At 42.2% G+C, this 21,033-nt stretch overlaps 1 protein-coding gene across 2 annotated transcripts in view; it reads right to left on the bottom strand.

The window, feature by feature from the left end:
* Positions 1–593: 593 nt before the first annotated feature.
* cpn1 (carboxypeptidase N, polypeptide 1) overlaps positions 594–21,033 on the bottom strand; it is a 183,250-nt gene continuing 162,810 nt past the window's right edge. For both annotated transcript variants that reach the window (XM_045701860.1, NM_001141729.1), the window contains 2 exons: positions 1,724–1,842; positions 594–1,141 (listed from right to left, as the gene is read on the bottom strand). In XM_045701860.1, coding sequence (XP_045557816.1) covers positions 1,031–1,141; positions 1,724–1,842 — 230 coding nt within the window. In that variant the 3' untranslated portion in view covers positions 594–1,030. The remainder of the gene's footprint in view (positions 1,142–1,723; positions 1,843–21,033) is intronic.

Below are 21,033 nucleotides of genomic sequence, written 5' to 3' on the forward strand. Positions count from 1 at the left end.
AACATCCCTGGTCATGCCTACTGCCTCTCATCTGGCGGACTCACAAAACACAGATGCTTCGGTTGTAAAGGATGTCTGAGTATTGGAGTGTGCCCCTGGCTATCAGTCAATAAATATGGTGCCGTCTGGTTTGCTTAATATAAGAAATTTGAAATGGTTTATGCCTTTACTTTTACTTTTGATACTTAAGTACATCCTAGCAATACCATTGACTTTTGATACTTAAGTATATTTAAAACCAAATAATTTTAGACTTTTACTCAAGTAGTATTTTACAGGGGGACATTCATTTTTACTTGAGTCATTTTCTGTTAAAGGTATCTTTACTTTTACTCAAGCGAGACAATTTAGTATTTTTTACACCACTGTCTATAACCTACATTTCTATGTGAATTTGGTTGAGTCGCCCAAACAGTTACAGTTTAAAAAGTCAGTGAAAGGAGCCGAACTTCCCTTCACTAATTTCCACAGTGATTTTCACATGTTGCTTCCAAACTTATTACAATGATGAAATGAAACATTTGTTCACAAAAACTTTTGTCCTCACATATTAGCATTATTTTTTATATTGTAAATCATAGGAATTAGCCGACTTGAGTGTAGTATTCCTTTAATTAACTAAAGCTAGTATCACATTATAGGATATCATATTTCATAAAACCAATTATTGTTTATCTTTATAGTATTGAAATGATGTGCTATGCTGCTATATAGATATTTTTGCACATCATATTACTGCCTCTAAAATGTATACAACTTCAATGACTAATACATAAAGTAAAGCATTCACCACCTTTTATTGTTGATTCATTTCATGAAATTACTGGAAATCTGTCTTTTTTTTACTCAAAATGTGAACACGAAAACTGTCCTTAAAAATCACAAAATTATAGAGCTCATACAGTACAAATCAGGAGTAAATCAGGCTTACAAAATAGGTGTATCCTTAAGTGACATTTATTACACATTGTCAATTGTTCCCTCTGCGTGGACATGCGGGTGTGTTCTTTGTTTATCTCACGCCAATGTCTCATCTTGGGCCCAGGTTTAGGGGGACCTTAGCTGAGGAGAGGTTTTTCTTGCTGTGGTGGGACTGTGTCAGATTTGTGTCTTTTGGTGCCACTTTCAGGTAAAAGTGCAACTGTAATGAGTAAGAAAATAGAACATTGAGTTTGAGGGACAGACTTGCAAAACCGAATGAAATTAAAGACATCCTCCGGGACTTTGACAACTAGTAAGTTGTTTTTAAACCTCCCGCTTTGGTCTGGATGTGTCAATGTGTAGTTCATACATGCATAATCTATGAGCAGAATTACTGTTTTACCTCAATTAGCCACAAAATCCCTAGTTTGAAAGTTACTGTTCACTGGAAGCTGTGCAGCGCAATTTTCCCTACATTTTCCTCCACATGGGCCAGCCTCCTAGCAATTCGAGTTCTAGCCAATGAGCTTCAGCCCCCTGCCATTTGAGTGACAGCTAGCAAGGTGCCCACACAGCAGAGTCAGACAGAGAGATCAATGACGTGGTGCACATATCTGCAAATATGTGATGTAGTATGCAATTTTCGGGGACCATTTTTGACTTTTGAGTTATACTTTCAGATCTACTGGCTAAAAAGTGTACAAAAGTACAGGAGGAACTCTTTAAACAAAAATTGTTTTAAGGATGATATCGTGCCTAATATTTGAATAAACTCTCATTCTGCTATCACACACAGTCTCACCTGTATAGCCTCAGCAGGTCCCACTGTCACCGTGCTGGTAGAGGGCAAGTATCCTGATGTTGATGCTGTCACAGTGTAGGTGCCTGGTAACAGCAATCTGAAGTAGTCTCCATCCACACCTCAAAGACAACATACAAGTAACATAGGTTCAGTGTACACTCCTGAAAAATACAACAGCTTGTGGCTGCCATGACAGCCTGAACTAAGGGTATGGCCACATTGAGATTTTGTGTACAAAAATTGTGGATGGAACCAATGCTTTTTCAATGGCAATCATCTGTTGCCAGAATGACAACGGAGATGATTATCCGACAATGTCTGCAACTCATCTGAAAAAAATTAGATGAGCTTAACTTTTGACGGACAATGATATACATCATATACTGTACACGATTTCATCGGTGTTCATGAATCTCAGTATGGCCATACCCTAGTTAAAACTTCTTAAGGCTAGGGGGCAGTATTTTGACGTCCGGATGAAAAGCGTGCCCAGAATCTCAGGCCCAGAATCTAGGATATGCATATAATTGGTAGATTTGGATAGAAAACACTCTAAAGTTTCTACAACTGTTAAACTCACTAGGGTAGGAGGCACTATTTTCACCTCCAGGTGAAAAGCGTGCCCAAAGTTAACTGTCTGCTACTCAGGCCCAGAAGCTAGGATATGCATATAATTAGTAGATCTGGATAGAAAACACTCTAAAGTTTCTAAAACAGTTTGAATAATGTCTGTGAGTATAACAGAACTGATTTGGCAGGCAAAAACCTGAGGAAAATCCATCCAGGAAGTGCCATTATTTTGAAATGTCCAATGAAAGCCTATCCACCATTTAAAGGGATATGACCCAGATTCCGTTCCCTATGGCTTCCACTAGTTGTGAAGAGTCTTTAGACATTGTTTCAGGCTTTTATTCTGAAAAATGAGGGAGAATGACAACTTTGAGTCAGTGGATAGTGGGATATCCCCAGAGCTGTTTCCTGCGCGCAACCGAGAGCGCACCTTTCTTGTTTTTCTTTTATATTGTCAACCCTATTGTCCGGTTGAAATATTATCGATTATTTAGGCTAAAAACAACCTTTGGATTGATTATAAACATCGTTTGACATGTTTCTACGAACTTTAAGGATACTATTTGGAATTTGTCTGCCTCTTGTGACCGCATTTGTGCCATTGGATTACTGAACAAAACTCGCCAACAAAATGGAGGTTTTTGGATATAAAGAGGGACTTTATCAAACAAAATGAACATTTATTGTGTAACTGGGAGTCTTGTGAGTGCAACCATACAAAGATCATCAAAGGTAAGTGATTAATGTTATTGCTTTTTCCTACTTTCATGACTAATCTACTTGGCTGGTAACTGTATGTAATGTTTTGTGTGCTGAGCGCTGTCCTCAGATAATCACATGGTTTGCTTTCGCCGTAAAGCCTTTTTGAAATCTGACATGGCGGCTGGATTAACAACAAGTTAAGCTTTGTTTTGATGTATTACACTTGTGATTTCATGGAAGTTAAATATTTATAGTAATTTAATTTGAATTTGGCGCTCTGCAATTTCACCGGATGTTGGCCAGGTGCGACGCTACTGTCCCACACCCCCAAGAGAGGTTAACCTCTTATGGCTAGGGGGCAGTATTTTCACGGCTGGATAAAAAACGTACCCGATTTAATCTGGTTACTAATCCTACCCAGTAACTAGAATATGCATATACTTATTATATATGGATAGAAAACACCCTAAAGTTTCTAAAACTGTTTGAATGGTGTCTGTGAGTATAACAGAACTCAAATGGCAGGTCAAAACCTGAGAGATTCCTTTACTGGAAGTGGCCTGTCTGACCATTTCTGGAACTTCTTTGCCATCTCTATCTTTTACAAAGGATCTCTGCTCTAACGTGACACTTCCTACGTCGTCCATAGGCGCTCAGAGCCAGGGAAAAAACAGAATGTCGTCATCACAGCCCCAGGCTGAAACACATTATCGCCTTTCTCAAGTGGCCGATCAAGGGACTGTGGGCTTAGGCACGTGACCTGGCCGCCCCCGTCTTTGTGATTTTTTCCTCTGTTTGCCGAAAAGGAGATTCCCGGTCGGAATATTATCGCTTTTCTACGAGAAAAATGGCATAAAAATTGATTTTGAACAGCGGTTGACATGCTTCGAAGTACGGTAATGGAATATTTAGAATTTTTTTGTCACGAATTGCGCCATGCGCACGACCCTTCTTTACCATTCGGATAGTGTCTGGGACGCACGAACAAAACGTCGCTATTCGGATATAACGATGGATTATTTCGGACCAACCCAACATTTGTTATTGAATTGGCAGTCCTGGGAGTGCATTCTGACGAAGACAAGAAAAGGTAATCAAACTTTTATAATAGTAAATCTGATATTGGTGAGTGCTAAACTTGCCGGGTGTCTAAATAGCTAGCCCGTGATGCCTGGGCTATGTACTTAGAATATTGCAAAATGTGCTTTCACCAAAAAGCTATTTTAACCTGTTAGGGCTAGGGGGCAGCATTGACACGGCTGGATAAAAAACATACCCGATTTAATCTGGTTACCACTCCTACTCAGTAACTAGAATATGCATATACTTATTACATATGGATAGAAAACACCCTAAATTTTCTAAAACTGTTTGAATGGTGTCTGTGAGTATAACAGAACTCAAATGGCAGGTCAAAACCTGAGAGATTCCTTTACAGGAAGTGGCCTGTCTGACTATTTGTTGAACTTCTTTTCCATCTCTATCATTTACTAAGGATCTCTGCTCTAACGTGACACTTCCCACGTCGTCCATAGGCGCTCAGAGCCCGGGAAAAAACAGAATGTCGTCATTCCAGCCCCAGGCTGAAACACATTATCGCCTTTCTCAAGTGGCCCATCAAGAGACACTAGCTTATGCGCGTGACCCCGACCGCCCCCGCCTTTGGGATTTTTTCCTCTGTTTGCCGAAAAGGAAATTCCCTGTCGGAATATTATCGCTTTTCTACGAGAAAAATGGCGTAAAATTGATTTTAAACAGCGGTTGACATGCTTCGAAGTACGGTCATGGAATACTTAGAATTTTATTGTCACGAATTGCGCCAAGCGCGTGACACTTCTTTACTATTTCGGATAGTGTCTGGAACGCATCGAACAAAACGCCGCTATTCGGATATAACGATGGATTATTTTGGACCAAACCAACATTTGTTATTGAAGTAGCTGTCCTGGGTGTGTATTCTGACGAAGACAACAAAAGGTAATGAAATTTTTATAATAGTAAATATGATTATGGTGAGTGCTAAACTTGCCGGGTGTCTAAATAGCGAGCCCGTGATGCCTGGGCTATGTACTTAGAATATTGCAAAATGTGCTTTCACCAAAAGCTATTTTAAAATCGGACATATCGAGTGCATAGAGGAGGTCTGTATCTATAATTCTTAAAATAATTGTTATGCTTTTTGTGAACGTTTATCGTGAGTAATTTAGTAAAATGTTAGCGAATTCCCCGGAAGTTTGCGGGGGGTATGCTAGTTCTGAACGTCACATGCTAATGTAAAAAGCTGGTTTTTGATATAAATATGAACTTGATTGAACAAAACATGCATGTATTGTATAACATAATGTCCTAGGGTTGTCATCTGATGAAGATCATCAAAGGTGAGTGCTGCATTTAGCTGTCTTCTGGGTTTTGGTGACATTATATGCTGGCTTGAAAAATGGGTGTCTGATTATTTCTGGCTTGGTACTCTGCTGACATAATCTAATGTTTTGCTTTCGTTGTAAAGCCTTTTTGAAATCGGACAGTGTGGTTAGATTAACGAGAGTCTTATCTTTAAATGGCTGTAAAATAGTCATATGTTTGAGAAATTGAAGTAATAGGATTTTTAAGGTTTTGAAAATCGCGCCACAGGATAGCCGTGGCTGTTACGTAGGTGGGACGAATTCGTCCCGCCTAGCCTAGAGAGGTTAAAATCGGACATATCGAGTGCATAGCGGAGTTCTGTATCTATAATTCTTAAAATAATTGTTATGCTTTTTGTGAACGTTTATCGTGAGTAATTTAGTAAATTGTTAGCAAATTCCTCCGGAAGTCCGGAAGTATGCTAGTTCTGAATGTCACATGCTAATGTAAAAAGCTGTTTTTTGATATAAATATGAACTTGATTGAACAAAACATGCATGTATTGTATAACATAATGTCCTAGGTGTGTCATCTGATGAAGATCATCAAAGGTTAGTGCTGCATTTAGCTGTCTTCTGGGTTTTTGTGACATTATATGCTAGCTTGAAAAATGGGTGTCTGATTATTTCTGGCTTGGTACTCTGCTGACATAATGTAATGTTTTGCTTTCGCTGTAAAGCCTTTTTGAAATCGGACAGTGTGGTTAGATAAAGGAGAGTCTTGTCTTTAAAATGCTGTAAAATAGTCATATGTTTGAATTCGTGACAATAAAATTCTAAATATTCCATTACCGTACTTCGAAGCATGTCAACCGCTGTTTAAAACCAATTTTTATGCCATTTATCTCATAGAAAAGTGATAATATTCCGACCGGGAATCTGCAATAAACTAAACAGCCGAATTAAAATACTCCACGAGGGCTAATCGCGCACGCGCCTCACTCCATTGTCACCTAATGGGACACTTGAATAAGATGATAATCTGTTTCAGCCTGAGGCTGCCTCGTCAACCTTCATGATTTTCCCGCGTCCTGAGAGCCTATTGGAGCCCTGGGAATTGTCACGTTACAGCTAAGATCCTTACTTTTCAATAAACAGATGCAAGACGCACGACTCCTTGTCAGACAGGCCACTTCCTGCATGAAACCTTGTCAGGTTTTTGCCTGCCATAGGAGTTCTGTTATACTCACAGACACCATTCAAACAGTTTTAGAAACTTCAGGGTGTTTTCTATCCAAACCTGAACAATAATATGCATATTCTAGCTTCTGAGTTGGTGCAGGAGGCAGTTAAAAATGGGCACATATTTTTTCCAAAATTCTCAATACTGCCCCCTAGCCCAAACAGGTTAAGGTGGCGCTAGTGTCAAACGCACATTAGTTTGCAATTTCGTCTTGTAAAAACTATCGCACAGGCTTTTTCCAGCTCTAAATCCAGGTTGGTCAATTTACCTGTGTGTGTGTGTTTGTATTTATTATGGAGCCCCTTTAACTCTAATCTTCCTGGGGTGCAGCAAAATGTTTAAAACATTGCAATACATTCACAGATTTCACAACACACTGTGTGCCCTCAGGCCCCTACTCCACCACTTCCACAAATCTACAATACAAAATCCATGTGTACTGTACGTGTGTGTATAGTGCGTATGTTATCGTGTGTGTGTATGCATGTGTCTGTACCTATGTTTGTTTTGCTTCACAGTCCACCCTGTTCCATAAGGTGTATTTTTATCTGTTTTTTATCTAATTTTACTGCTTGCATCAGTTACTTGATGTGGAATAGAGTTCCATGTAGTCATGGCTCTATGTAGTACTGTGCGCCTCCCATAGTCTGTTCTGGACTTGGGGACTGTGAAGAGACCTCTTGTGGCATGTCTTTTGGGGTATGCATGGGTGTCTGAAATATGCGCCAGTAATTCAACCAGATAGCTCGGTGAATTCCACATATCAACACCTCTTACAAAAACAAGTAATGAGGAAGTCAATCTCTCTTCCACTTTGAGCCATGAGAGATTGACATGCATGTCATTAATGTACTTTTAAGGGCCAGCCATGCTGCCCTGTTCTGAGTCAACTGCAATTTTCCCAAGTCCCTCAAGGTGGCACCTGACCACACGACTGAACAGTAGTCCAGGTGCGACAAAACCAGGGCCTGTAGGACCTACCTTGTTGATAGTGTTGTTAAGAAGGTAGAGCAGCACTTTATTATGGACGGACTTCTCCCCGCCTTACTCAAAGCCAGTGGCATGTCGTTAGTAAAGATTGAAAAAAGCAAGGGGCCTAAACAGCTACCCTGGGGAATTCCTGTTTCCACCTGGATTTTGTTTGAGAGGCTTCCATTAAAGAACACCCTCTCTGTTCTGTTAGACAAGTAACTCTTTATCCACACTATAGCAGGGGATGTAAAGCCATAACACATACGTTTTTCCAGCAGCAGACTATGATCGAGAATGTCAAAAGCTGCACTGAAGTCTAATAAGACAGCCCCCACAATTTTAGCAATTTCTCTCAGCCTATCAACAGTCATGTGTAAGTGCTGTGCTTGTTGAGTGTCCTTCCCTAAATGTGTGCTGAAAGTCTGTTGTCAATTTGTTTACTGTGAAATAGCATTGTATCTGGTCAAAAACAATTTTTCCCCAGAAGTTTACTAAGGGTTGGAAACAGGCTGATTGGTCAGCTATTTGAGCCAGTAAGGGGCGCTTTACTATTCTTTGGTAGCGGAATGACTTTAGCTTCCTTCAAGGCCTGAGGGCACACACTTTCTAGTAGGCTTAAATTGAAGATGTGGCAAATAGGAGTGACAATATCGTCCACTATTATCCTCAGTATTTTTCCCACCATGATTGTCAGACTCTGGTGGCATGTCATTGTTGATAGACAACAATATTTTTTTTCACCTCTTCCACATTGACTTTACGGAATTTTAAAGTACAATTCTTGTCTTTCATAATTTGGTCAGATATACTTGGATGTGTAGTGTCAGCGTTTGTTGGTGGTATGTCATCCCTAAGTTTGTTTAACCTCTTATGGCTAGGGGGCAGTATTTTCACGGCTGGATAAAAAACGTACCCGATTTAATCTGGTTACTAATCCTACCCAGTAACTAGAATATGCATATACTTATTATATATGGATAGAAAACACCGTAACGTTTCTAAAACTGTTTGAATGGTGTCTGTGAGTATAACAGAACTCAAATGGCAGGTCAAAACCTGAGAGATTCCTTTACAGGAAGTGGCCTGTCTGACCATTTCTGGAACTTCTTTGCCATCTCTATCTTTTACAAAGGATCTCTGCTCTAACGTGACACTTCCTACGTCGTCCATGGGCGCTCAGAGCCCGGGAAAAACCTGAATGTCGTCATCACAGCCCCAGGCTGAAACACATTATCGCCTTTCTCAAGTGGCCGATCAAGGGACTGTGGGCTTAGGCGTGTGACCTGGCCGCCCCCGTCTTTGTGATTTTTTCCTCTGTTTGCCGAAAAGGAGATTCCCGGTCGGAATATTATCGCTTTTCTACGAGAAAAATGGCATAAAAATTGATTTTAAACAGCGGTTGACATGCTTCGAAGTACGGTAATGGAATATTTAGAATTTTTTTGTCACGAATTGCGCCATGCGCGCGACCCTTATTTATCATTTCGGATAGTGTCTGGGACGCACGAACAAAACGCCGCTATTCGGATATAACGATGGATTATTTTGGACCAAACCAACATTTGTTATTGAAGTGGCAGTCCTGGGAGTGCATTCTGACGAAGACAACAAAAGGTAATCAAACTTTTATAATAGTAAATCTGATATTGGTGAGTGCTAAACTTGCTGGGTGTCTAAATAGCTAGCCCATGATGGCTGGGCTATGTACTTAGAATACTTCAAAATGTGCTTTCACCAAAAAGCTATTTTAAAATCGGACATATCGAATGCATAGTGGAGTTCTGTATCTATAATTCTTAAAATAATTGTTATGCTTTTTGTGAACGTTTATCGTGAGTAATTTAGTAAATTATTAGCAAATTCCTCCGGAAGTTTGCGGGGGGTATGCTAGTTCTGAACGTCACATGCTAATGTGAAAAGCTGTTTTTTTTATATAAATATGAACTTGATTGAACAAAACATGCATGTATTGTATAACATAATGTCCTAGGTGTGTCATCTGATGAAGATCATCAAAGGTTAGTGCTGCATTTAGCTGTGGTTTGGGTTTATATGACATTATATGCTAGCTTGAAAAATGGGTGTCTGATTATTTCTGGCTGGGTACTCTGCTGACATAATCTAATGATTTTCTTTCGCTGTAAAGCCTTTTTGAAATCGGACAGTGTGGTTAGATAAAGGAGAGTCTTGTCTTTAAAATGCTGTGAAATAGTCATATGTTTGAAAAATGGAAGTTTTTGTATTTTTGAGGAATTTGTAATTCGCGCCACGCCTATCATTGGATATTGGAGCAGGTGTTCCGCTAGCGGAACGTCTAGATGTAAGAGGTTTTAACATGCCAATAAAAAGTAATTGAAGTAGTTGGCAATATTAGTGGGCGTTGTGATAAATGAGCCATCTGATTCAATGAATGATGTAGTCGAGTTGGCATTTTCCCAATTTTTTTTATTTAAATCTTGAGTTTAAGTATTCAAGTATTATACGGAATTCAAGTATTATACGGCATTTTAAAGATAATCTTCAAGTTAATCCAACCACATTGTCCGATTTCAAAAGGGCTTTACGGTCAAAGCAAAACATTAGATTATTTTAGGATAGCACCTTAGCAAAAAAAAAGAAACACAGTAATTTTCCAAGCACGGATAGCCGTCACAAAACCAGATATACAGCTAAAATTAAGCACTAACCTTTGACAATCTTCATCAGATGACACTCCTAGGACATCATGTTAGACAATACATGCATTTTTTGTTCGATCAAGTTCATATTTATATCCAAAAACCCCATTTTACATTGGCGCGTGACGTTCAGAAAATGTATTCTCCCCATAACTTCCTATGAATGGGCACATCAATTTACAGAAATACTCATCATAAACGTTTACAAAATGTATAACAATTATTTAAAGAATTATAGATAATCTACTTCTTTATGCAACCGCTTTGTCAGATTTCAAAATAACTTTACGGAGAAAGCACATTGTTCAATATTCTGAGTACAGAACTTAGCCTTCAATGCTAAGCTATACAGTTAGCCTACAACCACGGCTTCGACAAATCTCTAAAATATGTTCGAAATATTTTCTTACCTTTGCTGATCTTCGGCGGAATGCACTCGGAAGGACTCCCACTTCTACAAGAAATGTTTATTTGTTCTGCAAAGTCCATCATTTATGTCCAAATACCTCCGTTTTGTTGGCCCATCCAGAACACTATTACAATGCCATGAGGCGTGGGCGCAAATCCATAGATGAAAAGTTCAAAAGTTCCATTACCGTTTGTAGAAACATGTCAAACGATGTTTACAATCAATCTTTAGGTTTTTTTTACGTAAAATTGCGCTAATTTTCTAACCGGACAATAGGTATTCAACCCAGAAGAAAAAGAACGAACAGCGAGACACCTGTCCTCAGACTGGTCACTGATTGACTGAGCCACAATTTTCTGCCCGGTAACAGGAGACGGATGAAACCAGTTTCTAAAGATTGTTGACAGCCAATGGAAGACTTAGGAAGTGCAACGTGAACCCTATGTCACTGTAGTTTCTCAAGGGATTCAAAAGAAGAACTACAATTCTCATTTCTCCCACTTCCTGGTTCAATTTGTCTCAGGTTTTTGCCTGCCATATGAGTTCTGTTATACTCACAGACACCATTCAAACAGTTTTAGAAACTTCAGAGTGTTTTCTATCCAAATCGACTAATAATATGCATATTCTATTCTAGTTTCTGGGCAGAGTAGTAACCAGTTTAATTTGGGTACGTTTTTCATCCGGCCGTGAAAATACTGCCCCCTACACCTTGACAGGTTAATTGATAACAGTCATCACATTAATGATAGTCACGTCACAACACATCTGTCCTCGGTTGCAACACTCACTACCGAGTTCCAAACTGTTCGTCTGGAGCTTCATGAAATGGGTTTCCATGGCCGAGCAGCCACACACAAGCCTAAGATTATCATGCACAATGCCAAGCATCGGCTGGAGTGGTGTAAAAGCTTGCCGCCATCGGACTCTGCAGCAGTGGAAACACGTTCTCTGGATAGATTAATCACGCTTCACCAACTTGTAGTCAGACGGACTAATCTGGGTTTGGCGGATGCCAGGAGAGCCCTACCTGCCCGAATGCATAGTGTCAACTGTAAAGTTTGGTGGAGGAGGAATAATGGTCTGGGGCTGTTTTTCATGTTTCGGGCAAGGTCCCATAGTTTCAGTGAAGGTAAAATCTTACCGTTACAGCATACAATGACATTCTAGACTACTCTGTGCTTCCCAATTTGTGGCAACAGTTTGGGGAAGACCATTTCCTGTTTCAGCATGACAATTGCATCGGTTTGTGTCAAGAACTGAAACGCAGCTGGGTTTTTCACACTTTTTTTCACACAGTTCCCATGTGTATCAAGAATGGTCCACCACCCAAAGGACATCCAGCCAACTTGACACAACTGCGGGAAGCATTGGAGTCAAAATGGGCCAGCATCCCTGGGCTATACTCAGTGAATGTAGCCTTAGAAATGAGGTTCATGAAATCAATAACTTGCTAACACTCATACACTCAGTGTACAGAACATTATGACCATGCTCCAATGAATTGAGGCTTTTCTGAGGGCAAAAGGGTGCAACTCAATATTATGAAGGCATTTTATATGTTTTGTATATTGGTCATAATCTGAGACTCACTCATACATCAGTAGCAATACAGGGATATAACATCTACAGAAGAGACAGGAATCCCTATGTGGGAGGTGTTTCCATATTCAGAGCCATATTCCTGTAAAGCTTAGAGAGGATTCCATTTCTAATGCCGTTGAAGTGTTGTGGTTGCAGGTTCACCTACCTTCTTTTGTGCTGCTGCTATAGGCCACCAAGCCCTAACATTAATTATCTGGATAATATGTGTGCAATGCTTTATAATGTGTGTGGTGTTAACCTGTTGGGTCTAGGGGGCAGCATTTGCACGTCTGGATAAAAAAAATGTACCCGATTTAATCTGGTTACTAATCCTACCCAGTAACTAGAATATGCATATACTTATTATATATGGATAGAAAACACTCTAAAGTTTCTAAAACTGTTTGAATGGTGTCTGTGAGTATAACAGAACTCATTTGGCAGGCAAAACCCTGAGACATTTTCTGACAGGAAGTGGATACCTGATGTGTTGTATTGACTTTAAACCTATCCCATTGAAAAACACAGGGGCTTAGGAATATTTTGGCACTTCCTATTGCTTCCACTAGATGTCACCAGCCTTTACAAAGTGTTTTGAGTCTTCTGGAGGGAGATCTGACCGAACAAGAGCCATGGAACGATGATGTCCCATTAGACACCTGGCGCGCGAGTTCATGTTGGGTACCCTCGTTCCAATACGTTATAAAAGAGTATGCATTCGTCCACCTTGAATATTATTCATGTTCTGGTTAAAAAAGGCCCTAATGATTTATGCTATACAACGTTTGACATGTTTGAACGAACGGAAATATATTTTTTCCCCTCGTTCATGACGAGAAGTCCGGCTGGCTTACATCATGTGCTAACGAGACGGAGATTTTTGGACATAAATGATGAGCTTTTTTGAACAAAACTACATTCGTTATGGACCTGTGATACCTGGAAGTGACATCTGATGAAGAGAATCAAAGGTAATGGATTATTTACATAGTATTTTCGATTTTAGATCTCCCCAACATGACGTCTAGTCTGTATCGCAACGCGTATTTTTCTGGGCGCAGTGCTCAGATTATTGCAAAGTGTGATTTCCCAGTAAGGTTATTTTTAAATCTGGCAAGTTGATTGCGTTCAAGAGATGTAAATCTATAATTCTTTAAATGACAATATAGTATTTTACCAATGTTTTCTAATTTTAATTATTTAATTTCTGACGCTGACTTGACTGCCGGTTATTGGAGGGAAACGATTTCCTCAACATCAATGCCATAGTAAAACGCTGTTTTTGGATATAAATATGAACTTGATAGAACTAAAAATGCATGCATTGTCTAACATAATGTCCTAGGAGTGTCATCTGATGGAGATTGTAAAAGGTTAGTGCATCATTTTAGCTGGTTTTATGGTTTTGGTGACCCTGTCTTTGACTTGACAAAACATTACACACAACTCTTGTAAATGTACTGTCCTAACATACTCTAAATTTATGCTTTCGCCGTAAAACCTTTTTGAAATCGTAAAACGTGGTTAGGTTAAGGAGATGTTTATCTTTCAAATGGTGTAACATAGTTGTATTTTTGAAAAATTTGAATTTTGACATTTATTTGGATTCAAATTTGCCGCTCTTGAAATGCACCTGCTGTTGATGGAGTGCACCACGGGTGGCACGCTAGCGTCCCACCTAGCCCCAAGAGGTTAACAGAGAGGTCCATTTTCTGGTTGACCTGGTTTTCATGTCCGGTCAAGAGGAAGTTGCTCACTGTAACCACTGCCTGTAATCTGGTTCAGGTTATTAATCAACCTAGCAGGGTGTTTACAAACAGTACAGGAACTATATCATCCACGTGCTTTGATGACATTTTTACTAATGCTGCAGAACTCTGCTCTAAAGCTGTATGCATACACATTGGATAAACTGACCATAATATAAGGGCCATATCTAGAAAAGCCAGACTGGGCCTAAAATAGTGTATAAATTGTTGCTCTGATGTGTATAATGAGGAGCATTTTGTAACGGCTCCGTAACCAGAGACGCTGGGAGACGGGAAGCAAGTACAGGATGAGGATTTAATAATAAATATACATGAAACTAAACAACAACAGCGTCTGGACAAGAGAACCATAACAACATCAATGCAGACACGGGGATGAAACTGAGGAAGTGACAGATATAGGGGAGGCAATCAATGACTTGATGATCAGTCCGATGAAGCGCTGGTGCGCCTAACGTTGGTGACATGTGTGCGTAATGATGAGCAGCTTGGCGGCCTCGAGCGCCAGAGAGGGGAAGCGAGAGCAGATGTGATAGTACCCCCCCCTCTAAGGGCGCCACCTGGCGTCCTACCTGGGCGAGCCTGACGGGCCGGCTGAGGAATGACGTGGGAGCCTGCCGAGCCAACCGATGCTTGTGAGCCTCTCGAGCCAGCTGAGGCATTGGAGCCTAACGAGCCAGGTGAGGCATCCCCCGATTGCGTCGGCAGTGGCACCCGGACCTGATGTCACCAACAAAAAAACTAAAAAGTCCCTGATGCTTCCAATTGTCGTGTCTGCATTGCTGTTGTTTTGTTTCGGGAAGCAAGTACAGGGTGAGGATTTAATAATAAATAGACATGAAACTAAACAAGAACAGCGTCTGGACAAGAGAAGCAGAACAACATCAATGCAGACACAGGGATGAAACTCAGGAAGTGACAAATATAGGGGAGGCAATCAATGACGTGATGGAGTCCAGGTGAGTCCAATGAAGCGCTGGTGCGCATAACGATGGTGACAGATGTGCGTAATGATGAGCAGCCTGGTGCCAGAGAGTGCCAGAGATGGGGAGCGGGAGCAGACGTGACACATTTATTAAATAGTTTACTCATAAGCATGCACCTATTCAGAAACTGACTGTTTCAAATGTTATGGCCCTGTCGATTGATGAGGAATTGAAAAGCTGTATGGTTCGAGAGAGACGAGGCAAAAGCAGTGGTGAATAAGTCTGGCTGATTGGCAAACAATGTCAATTGAGAAATTATGTGACTAAACTGAAAAAAATAATAAGAAATTGCATTATGAAAGCAAGATAAGTTATATAAAATATGATGGAAAAAAGCTTTAGAATACTTTAAATGCCATTTTGGTCAGAAAGACTAATTCAACTCCATCTTTCATTGAATCAGATGTCTCCACCTGGTATTGACAACTTAGATGGAAAGCTACTGGTGGATGGTGGAGGACAACATTGCCACTCCTATTTGTTTTATCTTTAATCTGAGTCTGGAGAAAAAATGTTGTCCTCCCGCTACTCAAGAATGATAAAGAACCCTTTGCTTACTACAGACTTTTTGCAAATTTTTTGAAAAAATTGTGTTTGACCAGATACAATGCTAATTCTCTGTAATCAAATTAACAACATACTTTTAGCATGCTTATAGAGAAGGGCACTTCACATGTACTGCACTGACACAAATGACTGATGATTGGTTGAGAAAAAAATTGTGGACGCTGTATTGTTAGATTTCAGTGCAGCCTTTGATATTATTGACCATAACCTGTTGTTGAAAAAAACATGTGTTATGGCGTTTTTAACCTCTGCCATATCGTGTATTCAAATCTATCTAATAGAGCACATCGGGTTTTCTTTAATGGAAGCTTCTCTAATGTTAAACATGTAACATGTGGTGTACCGCAGGGGAGCTCTCTTGGTCCTCAACTCTTTTCTATTTTAACTAATGGTCTACCAGTATGTACGCTGATGATTCAACATTATACACATCAGCAACTGCAGCTAGTGAAATCTGTGCAACCCTAAACAAAGAGTTGCAGTCAGTTTTAGAATGGGTGGCCAGGAATTAACTAGTCCTGAACATCTCTAAAACTAAAAGCATTGTACAAATCATTCTCTAAGTTCTACATTCAGATGAATCTGATAATGAGTAATGTGGCTGTTGAGATAATTGAGGAGACTAAATTACTTGGTGTTACCTTGGATTGTAAACTGTCATGGTAAAACAACATATTGATTCAATGATTGTAAAGTTGGGGAGAGTTCTTTCTGTGATAAAGAACCTCAAAGAAGGCTCTAGTTTTAATTTATCTTGATTATTGCCCAGTCATATGGTCAGATACTGCAAAGAAGGACCGAGAAAAACTTCAGCTGGCCCAGAACAGAGCGGCTTGTATTGCTCTTCACTGTAATCGGAGGGCTAATATCAATACTATGCATGCCGGTCTCTCTTGGCTAAAAGTTCAGGAGAGACTGACTGCATCACTTCTTGTTTTTATAAGAAACAATGTGTTGTAAATTCTAAATTGTTTGCAAAGTCAACACAGCACGAACACACACACTTACCCAACCAGACATGTCACCAGGGGTCTTTACACGGTCCCCAAATCCAGAACGAATTCAAGGAAACATTCAGTACTATATAGAGCCATGATTGCATGGAACTCGCTTCCATCTCATATTGCTCAAGTGAACAGCAAACCTGGCTTTAAAAAAACAGATAAAGCAACACCTCACAGCACAACGCCTCTCCCTTATTTGACCTACATATTTTGTGGTATGTACTGTGTCACGTCCTGACCAGCAGAGGGCGTAATTGTGTTAGTCTTGGTCAGGATGTGACAGGTGGTTTGTGTTTGTTAAATGTTGTGTTGGTGATTGGTACTTCCAATTGAAGGCAGGTGTGTTGAGTTGCCTTTGATTGGAAGTCCTATATAGGTGTGTGTGTTTTTCTTTGGGGTTGTGGGTGGTTGTCCTTGCACTGCATTGTATGTGCCTGCAAGACTGTTGCTGTTGTAAATACTGTTTATTGTTGTTTTCAAGTGGATGCTTTACGTGTTTTATTTAATAAACATGAGTGTCCACAATCCCGCTGCGCCTTGGTCCTCTTCTCTCCATGACAACTTCGGTGACAGAACCACCCACCACCAAAGGACCAAGCAGCGGAAGAGGAGGAAGCCACAGGAGGAAAGTTGGAAGCAGCGCGCTCGGGAGGTGATGGATTCCTGGTCGCTGGAAATACTGGAGGAGAGGCTTGACTGGACATGGGAGCAATTGCGGGTGCACTTCGACAACCTGCCTGGGAGGCAGGTAGAGCCCGAGAGGCAGCCCCAATTATTTTTTGGGGCGGGGCACAAGGGCTGTTTGGCGGGGCGAGATGGGAGACCCAGGCCAGCTCCCCGTACCCTTTTTGGAAGAAAACACACTGGACAGGTCCCGTGCTTTGGGGTAGGTGCTGTGGTGAGGCCTGGCATTTTCAGGCCGGTAAGCGCAGTACCAGCGCCCCGCATGTGCCAGGGGAGTGTGAGCATCGAGCCTGAAGGGGTGATGCCAACCCTGCGCTCAAGACCGCCAGTGCGCCTCTACGGTCTGGTGTTTCCCGCTAAATGCACTAGCATTGAGGTGCGTGTCTCCAGGCTGGTACTGGACGTGCCAGCCTGGAGACACGCACCTCAATGCTAGTGCATCAGGAGTCTAGTGCGTCAGCCCAGCCTCGCCCAGCCTCGCCAGTCAACAGTCACCAGAGCTGCCCGCCAGTCAACAGTCACCAGAGCTGCCCGCCAGTCAAGAGTCGCCAGAGCTGCCCGCCAGTCGTAAGTCGCCAGAGCTGCCCGCCAGTCGTAAGTCGCCAGAGCTGCCCGCCAGTCGTAAGTCGCCAGAGCTGCCCGCCAGTCGTAAGTCGCCAGAGCTGCCCGCCAGTCGTAAGTCGCCAGAGCTGCCCGCCAGTCGTAAGTCGCCAGAGCTGCCCGCCAGCCGTAAGTCGCCAGAGCTGCCCGCCAGCCGTAAGTCGCCAGAGCGGCCCGCCAGCCGTAAGTCGCCAGAGCGGCCCGCCAGCCGTAAGTCGCCAGAGCGGCCCGCCAGCCGTAAGTCGCCAGAGCGGCCCGCCAGTCGTAAGTCGCCAGAGCGGCCCGCCAGTCGTAAGTCGCCAGAGCTGCCCGCCAGTCGTCGGAGCAGCCCGACTGCCCGGAACTGCCAGAGCGGCCCGACTGCCCGGAACTGCCAGAGTGGCCCGACTGCCCGGAACTGCCAGAGTGGCCCGACTGCCCGGAACTGCCAGAGTGGCCCGACTGCCCGGAACTGCCAGAGTGGCCCGACTGCCCGGAGCTGCCAGAGTGCCCTGCCTGTCCGGATCTGCCAGAGTGCCCTGCCTGTCTGGATCTGCCAGAGTGGCCCGCCTGTTCAGGGCTGCCAGAGTGCCCTGCCTGTTCGGAGCTGTCAGAGTGGCCCGTCAGTCAGGATCAGCCCGAGTGGTCCTCCTGTCCTCCGGCCCAGCCCGAGTGGTCCTCCTGTCCTCCGGCCCAGCCCGAGTGGCCCTGCTGTCCTCCGGCCCAGCCCGAGTGGCCCTCCTGTCCTCCGGCCCAGCCCAAGTGGCCCTGCTGTCCTCCGGCCCAGCCCGAGTGGCCCTCCTGTCCTCCGGCCCAGCCCGAGTGGCCCTCCTGTCCTCCGGCCCAGCCGAGTGGTCCGTCTGCCAGGGTCAGCCCAAGTGGCCCGTCTGCCCGGCGCAGCTAGCAGCGCCACCGAAGTGGGCGACGCCGAAGGTGGAGCAAGGTCCACGTCATGCACCTGAGCCACCTCCAGGATAGGTGGGTTGGGGAGGGAGGGTGTAGCACAGTGCCATCGGTGACGGCAGCCACCCTCCCTTCCCTCCCTTATTGTTTAGGGGTTATTGTTTGTTGGTTTTGTTGGGGTATTGGGGATTTTATTGTGTTTTTCTTTTTTTAGGTGCATCCCGGGGTCTGCACCTTGAGGGGGGGGGGTACTGTCACGTCCTGACCAGCAGAGGGCGTAATTGTGTTAGTCTTGGTCAGGATGTGGCAGGTGGTTTGTGTTTGTTAAATGTTGTGTTGGTGATTGGGACTTCCAATTGAAGGCAGGTGTGTTGAGTTGCCTTTGATTGGAAGTCCTATATAGGTGTGTGTGTTTTTCTTTGGGGTAGTGGGTGGTTGTCCTTGCACTGCATTGTATGTGCCTGCAAGACTGTTGCTGTTGTAAGTACTGTTTATTGTTGTTTTCAAGTGGATGCTTTACGTGATTTATTTAATAAACATGAGTGTCCACAATCCCGCTGCGCCTTGGTCCTCTTCTCTCCATGACAACTTTGGTGACATACTGATAAATGCTACTGAATGAAAATGTAAATGATGAATGAAGGCCTAGAATAATAAGTCTCTCTTGTATTTTTCTCTCTCAGTATTGATAACCTTTTAGTTCAAATGTTTAAAATGTATGTAGTTCTGTCCTTGAGCTGTTCTTGTTTATTAATGTTCTGTTTTTTGTCATGTTTCATGTTTTGCAACATGGGAATATTAATAAAATACCAAAAATTAACACTAAATAAATTAAATAATATTGGAAATTGTAAGTGTGCCGCAGAATTTTCTATCCCATCAAAGAGTGCCACGGTTCAAAAAAGGTTGGGAACCACTGACCTAATATGGACATCCAATACCTTATTATATTGTTATACTGCGACCGAACTGGGACCTGTACTGAACGTCCTCTTATGGTCCCGAGGTAATGATCTAGAACATTCTCCAAAACCCTAAAAGGGACCTAATGGGAATGTTGCCAAAGTCCTTAGGATGTCAGCTGTGAGCAGACAAAATGAGAATACCAAGTGAAATTGACGTGTCCCTTTCATGGCGTTTATGTCGTTCATTCTGCTGCTGGTGGAAATGTCATATCAATGACTACGTTTACATGCACAGTAATAATTCAATATTAAACTGATTTTGGCAGTAGGCAGATTATGCAATAGTCATGTAATGGTAACTAACACACTTTTGTACATCACGCAGTTCCGTACAATTGACCTTATTTAGCAGCCCCAAAAATGTAATACTTCCAGGTCAACTGTAATATGAACACCATTGTAAAGCACGCTGCCCGTCTCTGCATGATTTAGGTAGGTAATGGAGCTTCGCCAGGTCTTTTTAAAAAGGCTACTGAGTGAAAGTGAAAGGGGAGATATGTTGTGTGGGGAAACTGCTTTTTTCACCCGATTTGTCCAACTTATCAACTCTAAAATGTAAATAAAACACGATAAAGAGTTTATATAATATCTCGTTACATACCTGTTTGAAGGTTTGTGTCGAATTTGATGAGGCGTTTAGGGCTGCTCTAAAGTTAGCTTCACAAGTAAACTGCGGGTGTCGCGACTTTTGAGAGTCATGATGGCTCGCAGTAATGACGCAAAAAATGTACCATGTTTGAATTAACCACTGTATTGATGAACTCACAAGTAATTCACTTACACTCACCATTGATTGTCTTGATAAATAAATAAATACAGTTAAATAAACAATATTAACATAAAGAAATAACTAACAAGTCGTAACACCAACTCACCACTGTCCTCTCACTCCATCCTAACTTATTCACTCAGTGTACAAAAAGTTATGAACACCTGCTCTTTCAATGACATATGCAATACCATTATGTTGGATTACATGGAAATGTTATCCACATTTGTGAGTCCATTTCCTTGGAACTATGTAAATAAATTATGTTGCATAAACACACACAAAAAACAAAATCATTTTATTTTGACAGGAAATGTCTGGAAAGGGAAAGGCCCAACAAGAGCCCAAGAAACGGTGCCGCTACACTCACGAACAGCTACAGGCTGCTGTCAAGGAGGTGAAGGCAGGGAGGAGCCTGAGGGAGATGGCTCGTGAGTTCGGTATACCTCACACCACTCTCCAGGACTACAAAAAATATATATATGCCAATGCCCCTCACCAAAACCAATTACCTCAGATGAGGAGGCCCAGCTGCTATCTTATATCCTGTGGATGGCCAAACATGCCTTCCATCTCAGCAGGAC

This window comes from Salmo salar, chromosome ssa19, assembly GCF_905237065.1.
Source record: "Salmo salar chromosome ssa19, Ssal_v3.1, whole genome shotgun sequence".
In the NCBI taxonomy this organism is placed as follows: Eukaryota; Metazoa; Chordata; class Actinopteri; order Salmoniformes; family Salmonidae; genus Salmo; species Salmo salar.